A 15,687-nucleotide genomic window follows, 5' to 3' on the forward strand; every position below is an offset into this window, starting at 1 on the left:
TAAAACAAAGACAAAGCATTATGAAATCATTTACTTGCGGTTTGTGATTCAGCTGCCGTCAGATCCAATATTGACTGCTTCATCTTGCCTGAAAAGTTTTTTTGCAAACTCTCCATTACACTGTGCCTTGTTTATGAAACAGAATGCTCCGAATAAACATAATCCTCCGACATGATCCATGCCATTAAAATAAACCATCTACTTGTTTCCAACGCTGGGATCAGTCTAAAGTCTGTACAGGGATGCAAACGACCCATTTAAAAGGTTAGTTCACCCAAAAATTTGAAGTGTCATTACTTACCCTCATGTCTTTCCAAACCTGTAAGACTAGGAGCCTAAATTAAATCCGTTAGTCATAAAGCGATAATGTCTCTTCAGAAATTTTGGACTAAACGTGTATAGTTGAATATATAATGCAGCTGGGAAATATGGCTCCTGATAATGCCAAATGTCTGATTTTACCATTAAGAAAGGGCCTACGTTATTTTAAATGTAAGTAGACAGTGACAGTGCAAGCATGATTCTGAGCCTGAAAATACAGAATGATCTTAGACGCATTAATAATTTTCTTCCGGTGTCACTATTACCCTGTGGACTGTGGACCAAGTAAAAGCCTATTCAAGTCCACCTCGTAATACCAAATTTAGCATTTTAATTAATCAATGTTAATTATACGTTATAACGGTAATTATTTAAAAAACTGTTATAAAAAAGGTCTTAGAGGTTTTATATATATATGTGTGTATATATATATATATATATATATATACAACTTTATTTTGACAAAGTATTGTATTGTGGCATGAGTGTATCGTTACACCCATATAATTTAACTAAATTTATATCTTTTTAAATTATTTATTTGAACAATTCAAGTGATTTACAGGACTAAAGTTACTACAGTCTTAAAATTACCACGTCTAAATATATGCATATTCATTTACTGCCATTGTATAAAACAATGTAAGATTTCTCACAAATTATTACATATTGCCCCAAAATGGTAGGTGGTAGTTGTTTAGTAGTCTGATGCTTCAGGGAAAACTGCCAGTGTCTCAACTAATGGTGTCATAAACTTATATTCCAAATATTACTCCTGGTCTGTTTATGAAAATGAGAATATGTAGCACTGTTATTTGATTTACATTTTTTGAGCTGTATACAACTCAAATTGATTTTTTTTGTTAAATCATTATCGTATTCACCAGTAATTCAATTTGCACCTTAACATGGGATTTCTGAACACTGATAGCTCCTATTCTATAGATGCTGTCTAATATATATATATATATACATCTGAATAGTAATTGTGTTATATTACTTCTGTCATTTGTCTAAGTGTAAAGTGACCACACTGTTCCCTAATCTGAAAAGGGCCTCTAATGAAAGGTGTTAACATCCAGTTCTTGGCAAATGTTTCCTGAAAGGTTTACATTAGTTTGTTATATAAACCAGTGGCTGTAAGGTACTCTAAGATTGCAGACTGAAATCAAAGCAAGCAGATATGACCCTGGGCTTCAATGGTACATGCAGATTACAGAGTACTGCTTTAAATGCTTATAATCCTAGGATTTTTCTGCCATTTAGTGATGGCTTTCTAAAGGGGAGTTTTTGTTAGTGCATGTGTGCACACATACAAACACAAATGCTGAGCGATAGAGCCTTTAATCCATTCATATTTTCACTTGGAGCGAAGTGGTACAGACATGTAGTCATGTTGGGTAAACTTGTAGATGCGCTTTTATCAGCGGTCAGAGCAGAATACCCTTTAGGCTACTGAACATGCTTGGCAGGTAGGCAGTTTTGGGGCTATGCAATCATTGAACATTTTGGGACTTTTGATATTACCAAGAGAAGATGGACACATTTTATTTGATATCAAGATGTTTGAAATGTCTTCGTGGAAATATTGAAGTTAATTTGCAAAATATTTCATGTTATCTTAAAAATCCACAGCTGAGAGAAACCAGTGATGTGTTCCATTGCTTTTGCTGGTAAGTCCCTGATTTTTGCTGTTATGTTCCTTGGTGTCATCGGTTTGGTGTATTTCTTCAGCTATTCAGTTCAAGTCTCAATGCTTCTGAGAACATTTATATTAAAGTATTTGCTGAGCGCTGATGAAATACAGTATCTCTACTTGCATGAATTTAAGGGAACAAACTAGAGCTAGTGTATTTGTGTAATCTCTAATCTGTCCTTTCTTAATCACCATAATTTCAATGTGCAGAGCAGATGCAGGACAGAGGGAGGCCACACATTAAATTATTCCTCCAGTCTTTTGATTGTGCTCTCTGTAATCTTCCCATAACTGCTGGGAAAACCAGACTTATTTGCAAAGTGATTGCTTATGCTGCATGATTATCATAATAAACTCCTGGAAGTTCCCCGAAAGTTCATTAAAGTTTTTTTTTTGTCAAGTAAATAGCAGCATTTCTCTGCAGTTTACACCATGTAGTTAAAGTACAAACCCGTAGTGTGGTATCCATCAATGTGGCTGTTTACAGTTCAGCGTGATGTAAGTTAAGGGTTCATTCTAAAAATATGAATTAAAATAAAAAGATTTCAAAAATTTAAGAAACTCTATATAAAGGCTTCATTCTGTAACCCAGCTATTTATTCAAGAAAATGAAATGGTTCGACTCTGCCATTTCTGTATTTTGTTTATTTATAATTTACATACTGAATAGAGAATTTGTTTAATTACGTACTGTGGTAAAATGGCACCCTCTAACACATCTCTTTTCCCTTCTCTCCAGTGTATTTCCTCCTCCTCCCCCCTCACGCCCTGTCCCTGTGGGCCTGCACTCGCTCCTGCCCTCCCAGTTGCACATGTACTCAGGAGAAGAGCTGCAGTGTCCTGTGTGACCACGTAAACATGATGGAACTGCCCAAAGAGTTCCCATGCGAGGCGTCCTCCATCAACCTGGACAAGAACAGCCTAAAGTTTCTGTCCGAGCGAGCCTTTGGCACCCTGCCTTCACTTAAGACACTCTCTCTTGACCACAACAACATCTCCTTCATCACGCCTGGAGCATTTAAAGGGCTGCCCAACCTGGTGGAGCTCAAGATGGCCCACAATGAGTATATCCGATACCTGCACACTCGCACCTTCACGGCACTCAAACGTTTGGTGCGCTTGGACATTTCCGACTGTAACCTGTTCAACATGCCAGACCGGATCTTCCTGGAGCAAATCGCCCTGAAAGAACTGCTGTGTTTCCAAAACAACTTTCGACGCATCACTGGTGCCATCCGAGGGATGGAAAACCTCACACATGTTTACTTGGAGCGCAACAAGATCGAAGCGGTGGCCTACAACTCTTTGTTGGGCCTGAGCAACCTCAAGTACCTCAACTTACAGGAGAATCGCATAAACGTGATACATGACGAGGCCTTCAAAGATCTAGTGCGTCTAGAGAACTTCTACCTGAACGATAATCTGTTGGTTGACTTGCCCCAGCAGGCTTTCAAGGGCCTGAGCAACTTGAAAATGTTGAATCTGGGTGGGAACCTGATGACCAACGTCTCCAGAACATGGTTCAGTGACCTGGTGGAGCTGGAGGTGTTGTACCTGGATCGAAACCGCCTGTCCTATATTGAGGATGGCGCCTTTGAGAACCTGACAAGCCTCATCACGCTGCACCTCAACAGCAACAATTTGACGTCTCTGCCCTTCTCCGTCTTCCAGCCCATCTATTTCATCGGCCACCTGTATCTCTTCCGAAACCCCTGGGAGTGTACCTGCGACCTGGAGTGGTTGAAGGTGTGGATGGAGAGCTATAAGTTAGTGAGGGACATCCCATGTGCATCCCCATCCTCAGTAGCTGGCTTGGACCTGAGCGAAGTTGTCTACGTCCGCCTGAACGGCACCTGTCTGGATCCTCCAGAGCTCAACCTGACCACATCTCTTCTGGACTACCCTACCATGGAGAACAAGTTCAACAGCCTCATCTCCAAACTGCTACAGCAGGAACTGATGGATGAGATGGTCAACGCCACGGACGGTCTGAGGAACGGCACCCAACAGGACCCTGCCGAGAGTCAGGTTTCTTGCGGACGTGGATTGTTCAGTGCTGCTCAGACTGTGTTTTTTCTTGTGTTTCTTTTTCAAGCCCAGATTGACTGCATTAACGCCTCTTGAGAGTCTGGGGAATACCGAAAGGGGTTGAAGTGCATTAAAGAGTGGAAGTAATTTCCCAGTAGCTGGATGGGAAATATTTGGATTTAAGGCTGTGATAAAACATTTGATCCATCTTGCCATGAGCAGAAATTCTGGCTGATATAAGGGAGTTGGAGATGATTGTCTCTTTAAATGAATGGAAACTGGTCTTGATAGGATTGTGTTTTAAGCCAATGAGACTGTAAGGGGCTTTTTGTCCGTATGAAAGGCTTTCTTAAAGTATAACAGGGCCATTTTGTGAGACCTGCAACTAGTGGCACAGACGTTTTTACTTCATTTTTTTTTATTTCAATTTAAAACGCATCTTTATAATGCATTTATAGTATTAATACGTTTGTACATGTTCTGTTGCGTAACTTTGAAACATTTGTTGTGTAGGAGATTTATCTGATAAAGCTTCTCACTATCATTTCACCAGATGGCATAACACACTGTCCTCTTTTGTTTGGTTCATTAAACTGGGTAAGTTTCCAGTTCTGGAAAATGCATTAGTCTTCCTATTCCATAAAGCTTAAGTGCACTCTGTAACATAAGCTGCTTCATATTGTAACCAAATGAATTGGCTTTATCATGCCGTTTTACTGTTATGAGGCAAATGGGCATATATGGGCTATATGAGAGCAATGCATATAGGAGGATGATGGCACGCTCTGAGCCATGCATGAGATTTGTATAAGAACCCTTTTAGTTTAACTGATTTTTGTTCATTTGTGATTAATACTTTGAATAAACAAAGATCATTGCATAAATAGTCAGTAAAATGGCAAAGTATCATTTTATTTGTTTGTGATAAGACTAGTTGTCTATTTAAATAAGTCATTTTTTTTCCTGATAAAACTGACCAAATACACGTCAATTACATTGTCAGATAATATTTTCTTAGTCCAACATTTCTACCCTTATTTTTTTTTTACTGAAAACAATTCAAAATTGGGCTTTGTTTTCGTTAAGTCTCTCCTCCAGTTCAGTTAAAAATATTTTTTTATCAACATTTGTGTTTTGTATGACAGCTAAAATAAGAAGATGCAGCACTCATATCCCTCTCTTTATGGCACATCAATGCACTCATTCAGGGTTCAGCAGGTGAAAAGTGTGGCTCTATCATTCATGGGTATATATTTCAACAGTCGGCATTTCAAACTTCTGTTCTTGATTATGGCAGAAACTGATGCGAAGAAACTCCCTCCACGAGGAAAGCAGTTTGTGAGCGAGCAGAAGAAACTTCATGATATTATACCCCAACCCAGCTGGAGGAAGGTGCTGCCAAGTGTCCTTCAGTTGTGCATCCTAGAATGTGAATAAATCCTGCTTCTTTATTTATGACAGTTTGTATGTAGGTTGTATTCACCTGTATGACAGTACCAAAATACACTACCGTTCAAAAGTTTGGGGTCAGTGAGATATTCTTTTAAATAAATGAATGCTTTTATTCAGCAAGGATGCATTCAATTGATCAAAAGTGACAGTAACAACATTTGTAAAGTCACAAAAGATTTTTATTTCAAATAAATGCTGTTCTTTTGAATTTTCCATTCATTAAATAATCCTGAAAAAACCCCACTGTTTCCACAAAATATTAAGCAGCACAACCATTTTCAACATTGATAATATTAATGATTTCTAAAGGATTATGTGATACTGAAGACTGGAGTATTGGCTGCTGAAAATGTAGCTTTGCTATCACAGGAATTATAGGAATAGTTCACCCAAAAATGAAAATTCTGTCATTTACTCGTCCTCAAGTTGTTCCAAACCTGTATGAATTTCTTTCTTCTGCTGAACACCAACAGAAGATATTTTTGAAGAATATGGGTAACCAGACAGTTGATGGGCACCATTAGTTTGTCAATGGTGGCCCGCAATGGTTTAGTTACAAACATTCTTCAAAATATCTTCTGTGTTCAGCAAAAGAAAAAAATTCATTCAGGGTTGGAACAACTTGAGGACGAGTAAATGATGACAGAATTTTCATTTTCAGGTGATCTATCTCTTTAATAAAACTGCATTTTTGATCAAATAAACCAGCCCTTGTGTGCATAAGAGACTTCTTTGAAAACATTACAAATCTTAACCCCAAACATTGGAAGGGTAGTGTATATTAAGACTTAAAAACATGCCTAAACTTTACACATGTAGCAACACACTAGCTGTAGGTTTCAATTAAACAGAAATATGTCAGACATACAGTACCATTGGTCAAGCAAACACACTCTGCGTTGCTCTCGGACACATAACTGGGCATTGAACCCGTCTGCAGTCACACAGAGTCAAGCGGGCAGGGCGTGACCTACCACAGCTGCTGGGAAAAATACAGAAAAACAAAATGGTAAAAGAGGAACCAAAGTTTCCATTGGCACCGTCTCTGCAAACTCACACAGAGAGGCCGAGCAAAAAGCTGGATGAGACAACAGAGCAAAGGACAAAGATGAGATCTTCACCACATTAAAGGAAATATATTTAAAAAACAAAACAAAGAACGCTCATGCCGAAGAGCTGCTCCGTCATCGGCAGAGCAATTTATACAGGGCAGTTTGAGTAAACAGTTTGTCATGTACAGAACCATTCAGATGAACAGACATCGTCTATTTGCTTTGCACGGACGCACCTCTTCCTCAAACAACTGCTCAGAATAAAAATGGGATTTCTGAGTCGACATTAATGTTCTCAAACGCCACATTTCTGAAATGCCAGAACAGTTTTGTGCACTCATTTTTATCCCGAACCCCTTTATCTTACAACAAATAAAAATTTTGACCATTTACAAACACATTTTACTACATGATTGGTAAAAATAAACTTTACAAAGTTGCCAAAATGCAAGGGATGTGCATAGGTCTTTTTTTTCCCCTCCTCGTCACCAGCTCCACCTGTTTGAATGTGTTCGTCCAGACGAATGGAATGTTTTCTGCCGTGGGTGACTGTCTGAACACAGCTAACACTGACAGCATGGACGTTCGTCGCTCGTGAATGTTCACATGCATGAGATCTCATTCAAATCTCTAAAACATTTATGCACGTCTTTAGAGAGACAATATCCACGTGTAGAGGAGGGTGAACTGGGAAAAAACCGAATAAAAAAGGCAAAGGTTTGGTTTTAAATGAAAGCTGAATCGGTGGGTTGTGCGCTAAAGCAGCTAGGGTCTGCTGCATGGATAATGTGGGGATTATGTATTAATGGACGGGGCTGGACAGATGAAAGCTATGAGGATTCTGCTGTAGTAATGCTGTACTTTTTCTCTGGTACTAAAAGAGAAATGGGCAGAAAAACTATAAAAAAATATTCGCTTTAGGAAAATGTATCATGTAGGATACTGTCTCTTTAAATTAAACGTCTACAAAATGTCGCCTCCTAGCTATATAGACATGACAATATTTAGTAATTTATTTTATTGATCTTTTTTCATTAATACAACACTACGTCTAGGTTGTCTGTGAGGGGCCAAGACTAGGCTCACTGTAGGTACACTGATGTTTTTGAACATCAGAGGTGACCTTTTGTTTGCATCATGGGAAAGTTCTGAAGTTTTTTTTTCTTTTTTCTTGCAGAGATTCACTGCAAAGTGTGAGGATATGAAGGGCATAAGGTTACAGGTTGATGGGTTTGCTGATTTAGTAGACCCAAGACACTGGAACCCACTGGGCTGTGGTGCACACCAGGTCTATAGCTTCCTCCAGGAGCCGAATAGTCTCGTCAATCTCATTATTGATGATGGTTTGGTCAAAATAGTGTGCATATGTCTTCTGGAGGATTTCAGACTCCTTCTGCAGCCTCTGTAATGACTCGTCCTGCAGCATGAAAGAAAAAGAGTGAGTAAAAGAGCAGATGAGAGGTAAAAAAAGGACAATGGATGAATTGTGCCCATTTAAGAAAATGTCATTGATGATCCCAAAGGTATTTGCAGGACTATAAACAGACAATGGGAGAGTTGGGAAGGATTGTACTATTGTATATATACACAATACTGTTCAGAAGATTGGGGTCAGTAATTTATTTTATCAAAATAAAGTAACAGTAATAAACATAAAAAACAGTAATATTGTTAAATATTGTTACAATTTAAAATAACCATTTTGTATTTTAATATATTTCAAAACGTAGTTTATTCCTGTGATGGTAAAGCTGAATTTTCATCAGCCATTACTCCAGTCTTTAGTGTCACATGATCCTTCAGAAATGATTCATTAAGCTGATTTTTTGTGCTCATGTAACATTTATTATTATCAATTTTGTGCTGCTTAATATTTTTGTGGAAACATTACAATATTTTCAAAAATGCATCCTTGCTGAATAAAAAAAAAAAAAAAAAAAACTTACTGACTCCAAACTTTTGAACAGTGGTGCACAGATCTAAAGCAGAGAGCTTAAATGTGGATAAGGGCTTTCTTAAAAATCGTCATCTGTCAAATTGACCTTTGTTCTAAGTCATGAATAGAGTGGAACTTTTTTGGCTAGAACTTAGGGATCTAGCTGACTTCCTGTCATACTCACAGGCAGCTTCCTGCACCATCTGGGAAGCTGAGCGTGATGTAAGGAAAGGTAGAAGAAATTAAAAAACATGCAAGAAAGTGCATGCAAAAAAAAAGAAAAGAAAAAAGAAACGGACTAAGTAAAGATTTAGCTGAATGAAAGAAAGAAGAGAAGTTAGGTGGAGTTATTCTGCCAGTGAGGGTGACGCATGCCATGGCATATGTTTTGGATCCTGATCTCACCTCATTCATGCCAGGAGTGATTGTTGGTGCAGCAATGAAAACCACATAGGGAGCAAATTCAGCTGTCCGTAAAACCTTCAGTGCCTGAGAATGATCAAACACATTACAATATGTTCTACATTTTTATGCTCCTATCATTGGTGTCAATGTATTCCAAATAAGATAAACTCATTAAATTAAAGATGAAATCAAACCAGTTGGTTTTGCCATGTAACTTTTAACAAAATAAGCTTGGTGTTTCTTCAGTTTTTCCTTTCTCTAAATGAAATGTATGAAACAAAATAATTTAATAAGGAATACTGTTGTAATTGGAAAACAATTCATATGCGTCTTAATATCCCTTTCCATTTGCCTTTTGTAAAGTCCCTATAACTAACAACAGACAGTTCCCTAAAAGAAGCGACATCATTTTTGGTATGTAAAAAACAACATAAACATTAATTCTATTTGACTTTTATTTTTAGTTTTATGGTATTAGTTAGTTTGTCTCAATCTAAAACATTCCATACTCTGATAATATTCTGGAAATTACTATGAAAATATCAAAACAAATCTATGAAAAAATCAAATCAATTTTAAAATTGACTGTCACGTAAGATAACTCAATTCCTGACAAAGCAGTGGCTAACTAATCTTAGGTCTTTATTTCCATCATATTAGTTCTCATTCTAATACTTTTCTTTGCTTGTATTTATATTAAATAAAGTTCAAGTGCTTCAGCTTAACCAGAGCATATTTCATATTTGCATATTTAAGTCTTTAAAGCTATTTGATTTAAAGGTGCAGCATCACAGTAATGACGTAAAAGGTTAACGTCAGACCATCTTCTGTCGTTAATACATGCTGAGCAGTGAAATATTCACCTGTGGCTCTACGTCCAGTATGGCTATGAGTCCCTGCTCGTGGATCTTGCGTATCGTCTCCAATCGAGTGCCGTACATTGCATCCTCATGGCTCCCGTACTCCAGGTAATCGTTGTTGGAGATGTCCTGCATCATTTGGTCGTGGGATACAAAGAAATAATTCTTGCCGTTCTCTTCTTCGTTCTTTGGAGATCTGGTCGTGTCTTTTGGGGCAGAGATGAGTTTGCGGTTATCAGTTCAGCAGGATCGGTGTGCAATCATGTGGACTGTTAGAGATTTGGGGAAGTTTCTTACGTGGAATGGGATAAGCAAATCTGTCTGGGTGTTTGGTGATGAGCGTGTTCTTGATGTGTCTTCGGCCGACACCGTGGGCACCTGCCAGTTGAACAAACCACAAACGTAAGAGACGCATACTTCCTACCAACTAACAAAAGTAAAACATGGAATAAAAGCCTACATACACACCTAGTAAAACTAATGTTTTCCTCTTGAACGCTGGCAACTTCACGACTTCCTCATAAGTGACCAGATCTAGTTGATCAAACACTAAAAACATACAGAAGACTGTTAAGGGCGAAGGATTGATCTTAAATTTCCAAAATTGTAGGTCATTGTCATGAGACTCCAACAAACCAGCTGTTCTAAAGTTAAAAAAACAACAACAAATGTTGAATCTTACATAAGGAGGATGTTTTGGGGGGTAATGCTATTGGTGTTTGTTCTCTATGAGGACTCTGCATGTGTTTTGGCAGCTTATGTAATGTTACAGGCCTGATGGGGGATTTGATACTGTGCCTGACTGACATTCAATCTCCACTGCAGCAGATTGGCTTCATCAAAAACGAGGCTGAGAGAAAACATCCCAGCCACTCGCACTTAGCATTTCTACATATTCAAACTTTCAGCGATGTCAAACCTGGAGACATTTCACGTGTTCGTTTTCCTATATTTTGTACTTTATTTAGATTACCTGTAACTTTGAGCATTAGATGACTCTAATGCTTAAAGTTAAAGTTAATCTTTAAAAACACTAATTTAATGAAATAAATGCAAATCACTAAATGCATATCCATTATTCACTGTTGCAAAATGTTCCTTTACATTTACACTACCGTTCAAAAGTTTGGGGTTAGTAAGGCTAATGTTTTTGAAAGAAGTCTTGTGAGATTATGCTACTGTATTCCTGAAACTTGAACCTTAGAGCATGGCGCTAGCAACGGCAGGGTCATAGGTTCGATTCCCAGGGAATGCATGAACTGATGAACCTGAATGCAATGCAATTCACTTTGAATAAAAGTGTCTGCCGAATGCATAAATGTAATGTAAATGTATGTTCTGTGTGCAAATGCACCAAGGATGTTTTTATTTGATAAAAAGTACAGTAAAACTAATTAAAATAATTGTTTGAATATATTTTAAAATGTAACTTATTCCTAATTTACTTATTTATTTAATCAAGTCTTCAGTCACTTTACACTTCATATATTCTAATATGCTGTTTTGGAGTTCAAGAAACATTTCTGATTATCATCAATATTGAAAGCAGTTGTGCTGCCTCATATTTTTGTGGAAACCAAGATTAATTTTTTTCTGTGATTCTTAGATGACCAGCAAATAAACTCCAGCATCATTGTGTCTTTACTGAAACTTTCAATCAATTTAATGTGTCCTTGCTGAATAAAAGTATTAATTCTATTAAAAACACTTTACTGACCCCAAACTTTACAATTTTAATATTGGTGCATTCTTATATGCATGTGCAAATGAGATTTATGAGTTACAACAGAGTGAATGTTTATCAGCTAATCACACAAAGCCATGACTTTAGTACAATTGCTGCATGGACTACTTCTATGGTGCTTTTTTGTCCTTTTTGGTGACTGTATGCTTGTTGAATGGAAAAAATCTGAGAAAAAAACACTTCTAATTATCTTCTTTTGTGTTCCAAGGTAGAAAAAAGCCATACAGGTCTGGAACGATATGACAGAGAGTAAACTATGAGAGAATTGTTTCATTTTTGTGTCAACTATTCAAACATTAACAAAAATGTTACATACACCTGCTAATTCTCACAGTTAGATCCTGTAATGAAAAAAAGAGGAAAAAAGCTGAAGGGCTAAAGCAATGTTTCCTCTGAAATATGACTGCACTGAAGGATAAAGAATCATAGCTATTGTAAACTTATACAAAGCTATACCACTAAGCCTTTTCTAGCAGTGTCAAGGTTGCATAATGAGTAAAACTGGCTGCAGTGTGCATGCAGGGGGTGTTGAGGAGATATCATGCATGTGTGCAGGAGACAGTGAGTTGACTTGGCTGTGGGAAACGTGAGCCATCTGTGTCATTTCCACGTGAAAAGTGATTCCAGCACTCATCTCCCTCTCTGAATAGATGCCTTAAATGATTCATGCTCCTTTTTCACATGACCTTGAGTATGCAGCTCTATATGTGTAGGATGCTTAATGGATTTGCGCACAGAGAAGCCTCATGTAATGTGGTGGATCAGTGAATATAGATGCACAGGGTTGAGAGAATACAGAATTAACAGGAAACTAAAAACACAACACAGAACAAAACAAAACAAATCATGAGTACCACAAACATTCAAACACAATTCAAAATATCTTTGTTTTGTTGAATGGAAGTGAAATGGAAATTGCTAACAGGCATAGATGGATTCGGGGTTAATAAGATCACCACAGCAAAGGCGTTGAGTGAGACAGAGAGACAGAGAAAGACAGAATTAAGCACATGATATGTTAACCACAGCAACACAGTTACTTACATGCACAGATGCCATTGGTAGATAGACAGCATGTAAAATGGACAGGGGAGGGGAGTCATTGAGTTATGGCTCAGTTAACATCAGTAAACAAATACAACAACAAGCACGCTTAAAGCTGTGATGTCCGGAGCACAGAGACATGATGACCATCCGTGAGCTCGGGCTGCTCTGGATGGGACGCTTTCAGAGTGTGAAACACATCACGGCTCTGAACAATGAAACATGCCTCTGACATTCACAGCAATGCATTTGCACATCAAGGCTGAAATCTGAAAGCTGCAATTAAAGTGTGGTATTAAGAGGTTTTTGTGATCATCTGGTAAGTATTATAATTCGCAGTCACCATATGAGTAACGTTCTATTGCAGTAACGCTATACATCATGACATATGTGGACATACATATATTACATAATCATGCTGTAATGCCTGTTCTTGGATAATCCAGTGAATAAAATTTTTTTTTTAGATTTTTTATGAACTTGACAAACACAAACCAACAGATCAGATTATTCATCATAAATGATAGTTACTCAAATATAGTCAAGTCACCATTTATATAGCGCTTTTAACAATATAGATTGTTTCAATGCTTTACAGTGATAATAGGAAATTAAAGTAACAGAGATTTTTTTGGCTTTACAGCAGCTCTAGAATAAAGTTATTGTCTAGCTAAAGTTAGTTTTGATTGATTGATTTATACACCGATGAGCCTACACATTATGAGAACCTGCTTAATATACTGTTGGTCCTCCGGGTGCTGCCAAAACAGCGTCGAAGCATGGACTCTACAAGACCCCTGAAGGTGTCCTGTGGTATCTGGCACCAAGAAGTTAGCAGCAGCAAGTCCTTCAAGTCCTGTAGTTTGCGAGCTGCAGCCGAGGTGGAGTACATCCCACAGATGCTCAACTGGATTGATATGTGGGGAATTCTTGAACCTTGAACTCTTCATCATGTTCCTCAAACCATTCCTGAACAATGTGTGCAGTGTGGCAGGGTGCATTATCCCGCTGAAAGAGGCCACTTTCACTAGGGAACACCATTGTCAAGAAGGGGTGTATCTGGTCTGGAACAATGTTTAGGTAGGTGGCACGTGTCCACATGACTGTCTGGACCCAGGGTTTTCCAACAGAACATTTGTCCAGGAGCATCACACTCCCTCCACCGGCTTGTCGTTTTCCCATAGTGCATCCTGGTGGCCTCACTACCCCAGGCAAATGGCGCACACTTTACACGGCCTTCCACATGATGTAAAAGAAAACGGGACTCGTCGGACCTGGCAACCTTCTTCCACTGCTCCAAGGTCCAGTTCCCATGCTCGCGTGCCCTTTTTACTGTAGGTGCTTTTGATTTTGGACAGGGATCAAAGACAATCTGACTGATCTGTGGGTACGCAGCAGAGTGCAATGCACTGTGTGATGTGACATATTCCTCTCATAACCATCATTAAAATTTTGTGGACCTTCTGTTGGCCTGGACCATAGCCTTTGTTGCCCTTGTGCATCGATGTGCAATGGACACCCAACACCCTGTTGCCGGTTAGTGGTTTGTCCCTCCATGGACCACTGTTGGTACATTATCACAACTACTGACTGGAAGCAAACCACATACCTTGCTGTTTCAGAGATACTCTGACCCAGTCTCCATGCCATAACAATTTGGCCCCTGTCGATTCCTGCCCATTTATCCAGCATTCAACAAGTTGATTACGAGAACTAATTGTTTGCTTACCATCTAACCTACCCAGACCTTAATATGTGGCCATGTTATGAGATCAACGATATTCGCTTTACCTGTGACTGGTCATAATGTTTAGGCTCATCAGTGTATACTGTGGTATAAACAGTAAAGCAAAATCTCTACTGGCTGACAGATTTCTACCATTGCTGTCTATCATTACCCTTGCTATATGGTAGCTAAGTGGTTTCTTTAAATGTTTAATGCTAGGTGGTTTCATCTATGTTTCTGTATATACACTAATATTCAAAAGTTTTGGGTCTATACGATTTTTTTAAAGATGTCTCTTATGCTCACCAAGGTAGCATTTATTTGATCAAAAAGTAAAAAAGCAATATGTTAAAATATTATTATAATTTAAAATAACTATGAATATATTAATAAATATATAAGGTATTAAACATTTGGAAATATTTCATATTTTAATATGTAATTTATTCTTGTGATGGGAAAGCTGAATTATCAGCATCTTTACTCCAGTCTTCAGTGTCAAATGATCCTTCAGAAATCATTCCAATATGCTGATTTGGTGCTTAAAGGGTTAGTTCACCCAAAAATGAAAATTATGCCATTAATGACTCACCGTCATGTCATTCCAAGCCCGTAAAACCTCCGTTCATCTTCATAGTTTAAGATATTTTAGATTTAGTACGAGAGTTTTCTGTCCCTCCATTGAAAATCTATGTACGGTATACTGTCCTTGTCCAGAAAGGCAATAAAGACATCATCAAAGTAGTCCACGTGACCTCAGGGGGTTAGTTAGAATTTTTTGAAGCATCGAAAATACATTTTGTTCCAAAAATAACGAAAACGATGACTTTATTCAGCATTGTATTCTCTTCCGGTTCTGTTGTCAATCTGTTGTATACCGTACATAGATTTTCAATGGAGAGACAAAAAGCTCTCGGACTGAATCTAAAATATCTTAAACTGTGTTCCGAAGATGAACGGAGGTCTTACGGGCTTGGAACGACATGAGGGTGAGTCATTAATGACATAATTTTCATTTTTGGGTGAACTAACCCTTTAAGAAACATTACTTATAATCAATGCTAAAAACTGTGCAATTTAACGTTTTAGCAGAAACCGTGATACACTTTTTCAGGATTCTATAATAAATTGATAATTCAAAAGAACAGAATTTATTTTAAATGGAAATCTTTTGTGACCATATAAATGTCTTTGAAAGAAAAAAAAAAGAAAAAACATACTGACCCCAAACTTTTGAACACACTTATAAAAAGTAACAGCAGGTCTCTGCATGACGTTTACGTGCCATTCATGTATGTAACATTATGAAAAACAAGCAGCTTGAACAAACCTGTCTTGGGTAAAATACAAACAAATGTAATCAGTAAGTTTTTTTGACAATACAATGAAAAGTGGATTTAGATCGTGTGTGTCAATGCTGAAA

At 37.8% G+C, this 15,687-nt stretch overlaps 3 protein-coding genes across 52 annotated transcripts in view; 1 reads left to right on the forward strand and 2 right to left on the reverse strand.

The window, feature by feature from the left end:
- Positions 1-15,687, reverse strand: part of rpl8 (ribosomal protein L8) — a 113,261-nt gene that overhangs the window by 33,942 nt on the left and 63,632 nt on the right. The window lies entirely within an intron of this gene.
- Positions 1,685-4,505, forward strand: nyx (nyctalopin). Its single transcript, XM_077215459.1, has 3 exons — positions 1,685-1,793; positions 1,957-1,994; positions 2,757-4,505. The coding sequence occupies exons 2-3, from the start codon at positions 1,973-1,975 to the stop codon at positions 4,139-4,141; spliced, it is 1,407 nt and encodes a 468-aa protein (XP_077071574.1). The 5' UTR covers positions 1,685-1,793; positions 1,957-1,972; the 3' UTR covers positions 4,142-4,505.
- caska (calcium/calmodulin-dependent serine protein kinase a) overlaps positions 6,614-15,687 on the reverse strand; it is a 224,112-nt gene continuing 215,038 nt past the window's right edge. For 25 of the 50 annotated variants that reach the window (XM_077215443.1, XM_077215438.1, XM_077215433.1 and 22 more), the window contains 5 exons: positions 10,219-10,299; positions 10,048-10,128; positions 9,754-9,956; positions 8,891-8,974; positions 6,614-7,966 (listed from right to left, as the gene is read on the reverse strand). In XM_077215443.1, the coding sequence (XP_077071558.1) occupies positions 7,790-7,966; positions 8,891-8,974; positions 9,754-9,956; positions 10,048-10,128; positions 10,219-10,299 (626 nt within the window). In that variant the 3' untranslated portion in view covers positions 6,614-7,789. Of the gene's footprint in view, positions 7,967-8,669; positions 8,697-8,890; positions 8,975-9,753; positions 9,957-10,047; positions 10,129-10,218; positions 10,300-15,687 lie in introns of all 50 variants that reach the window. The other 25 variants (XM_077215440.1, XM_077215434.1, XM_077215424.1 and 22 more) reach the window with 3 other exon arrangements.

Source organism: Siphateles boraxobius, unplaced genomic scaffold (genome assembly GCF_051911475.1).
Source record: "Siphateles boraxobius isolate OS27281-9 unplaced genomic scaffold, OSU_SipBor_1 7, whole genome shotgun sequence".
Classification (NCBI taxonomy): Eukaryota; Metazoa; Chordata; class Actinopteri; order Cypriniformes; family Leuciscidae; genus Siphateles; species Siphateles boraxobius.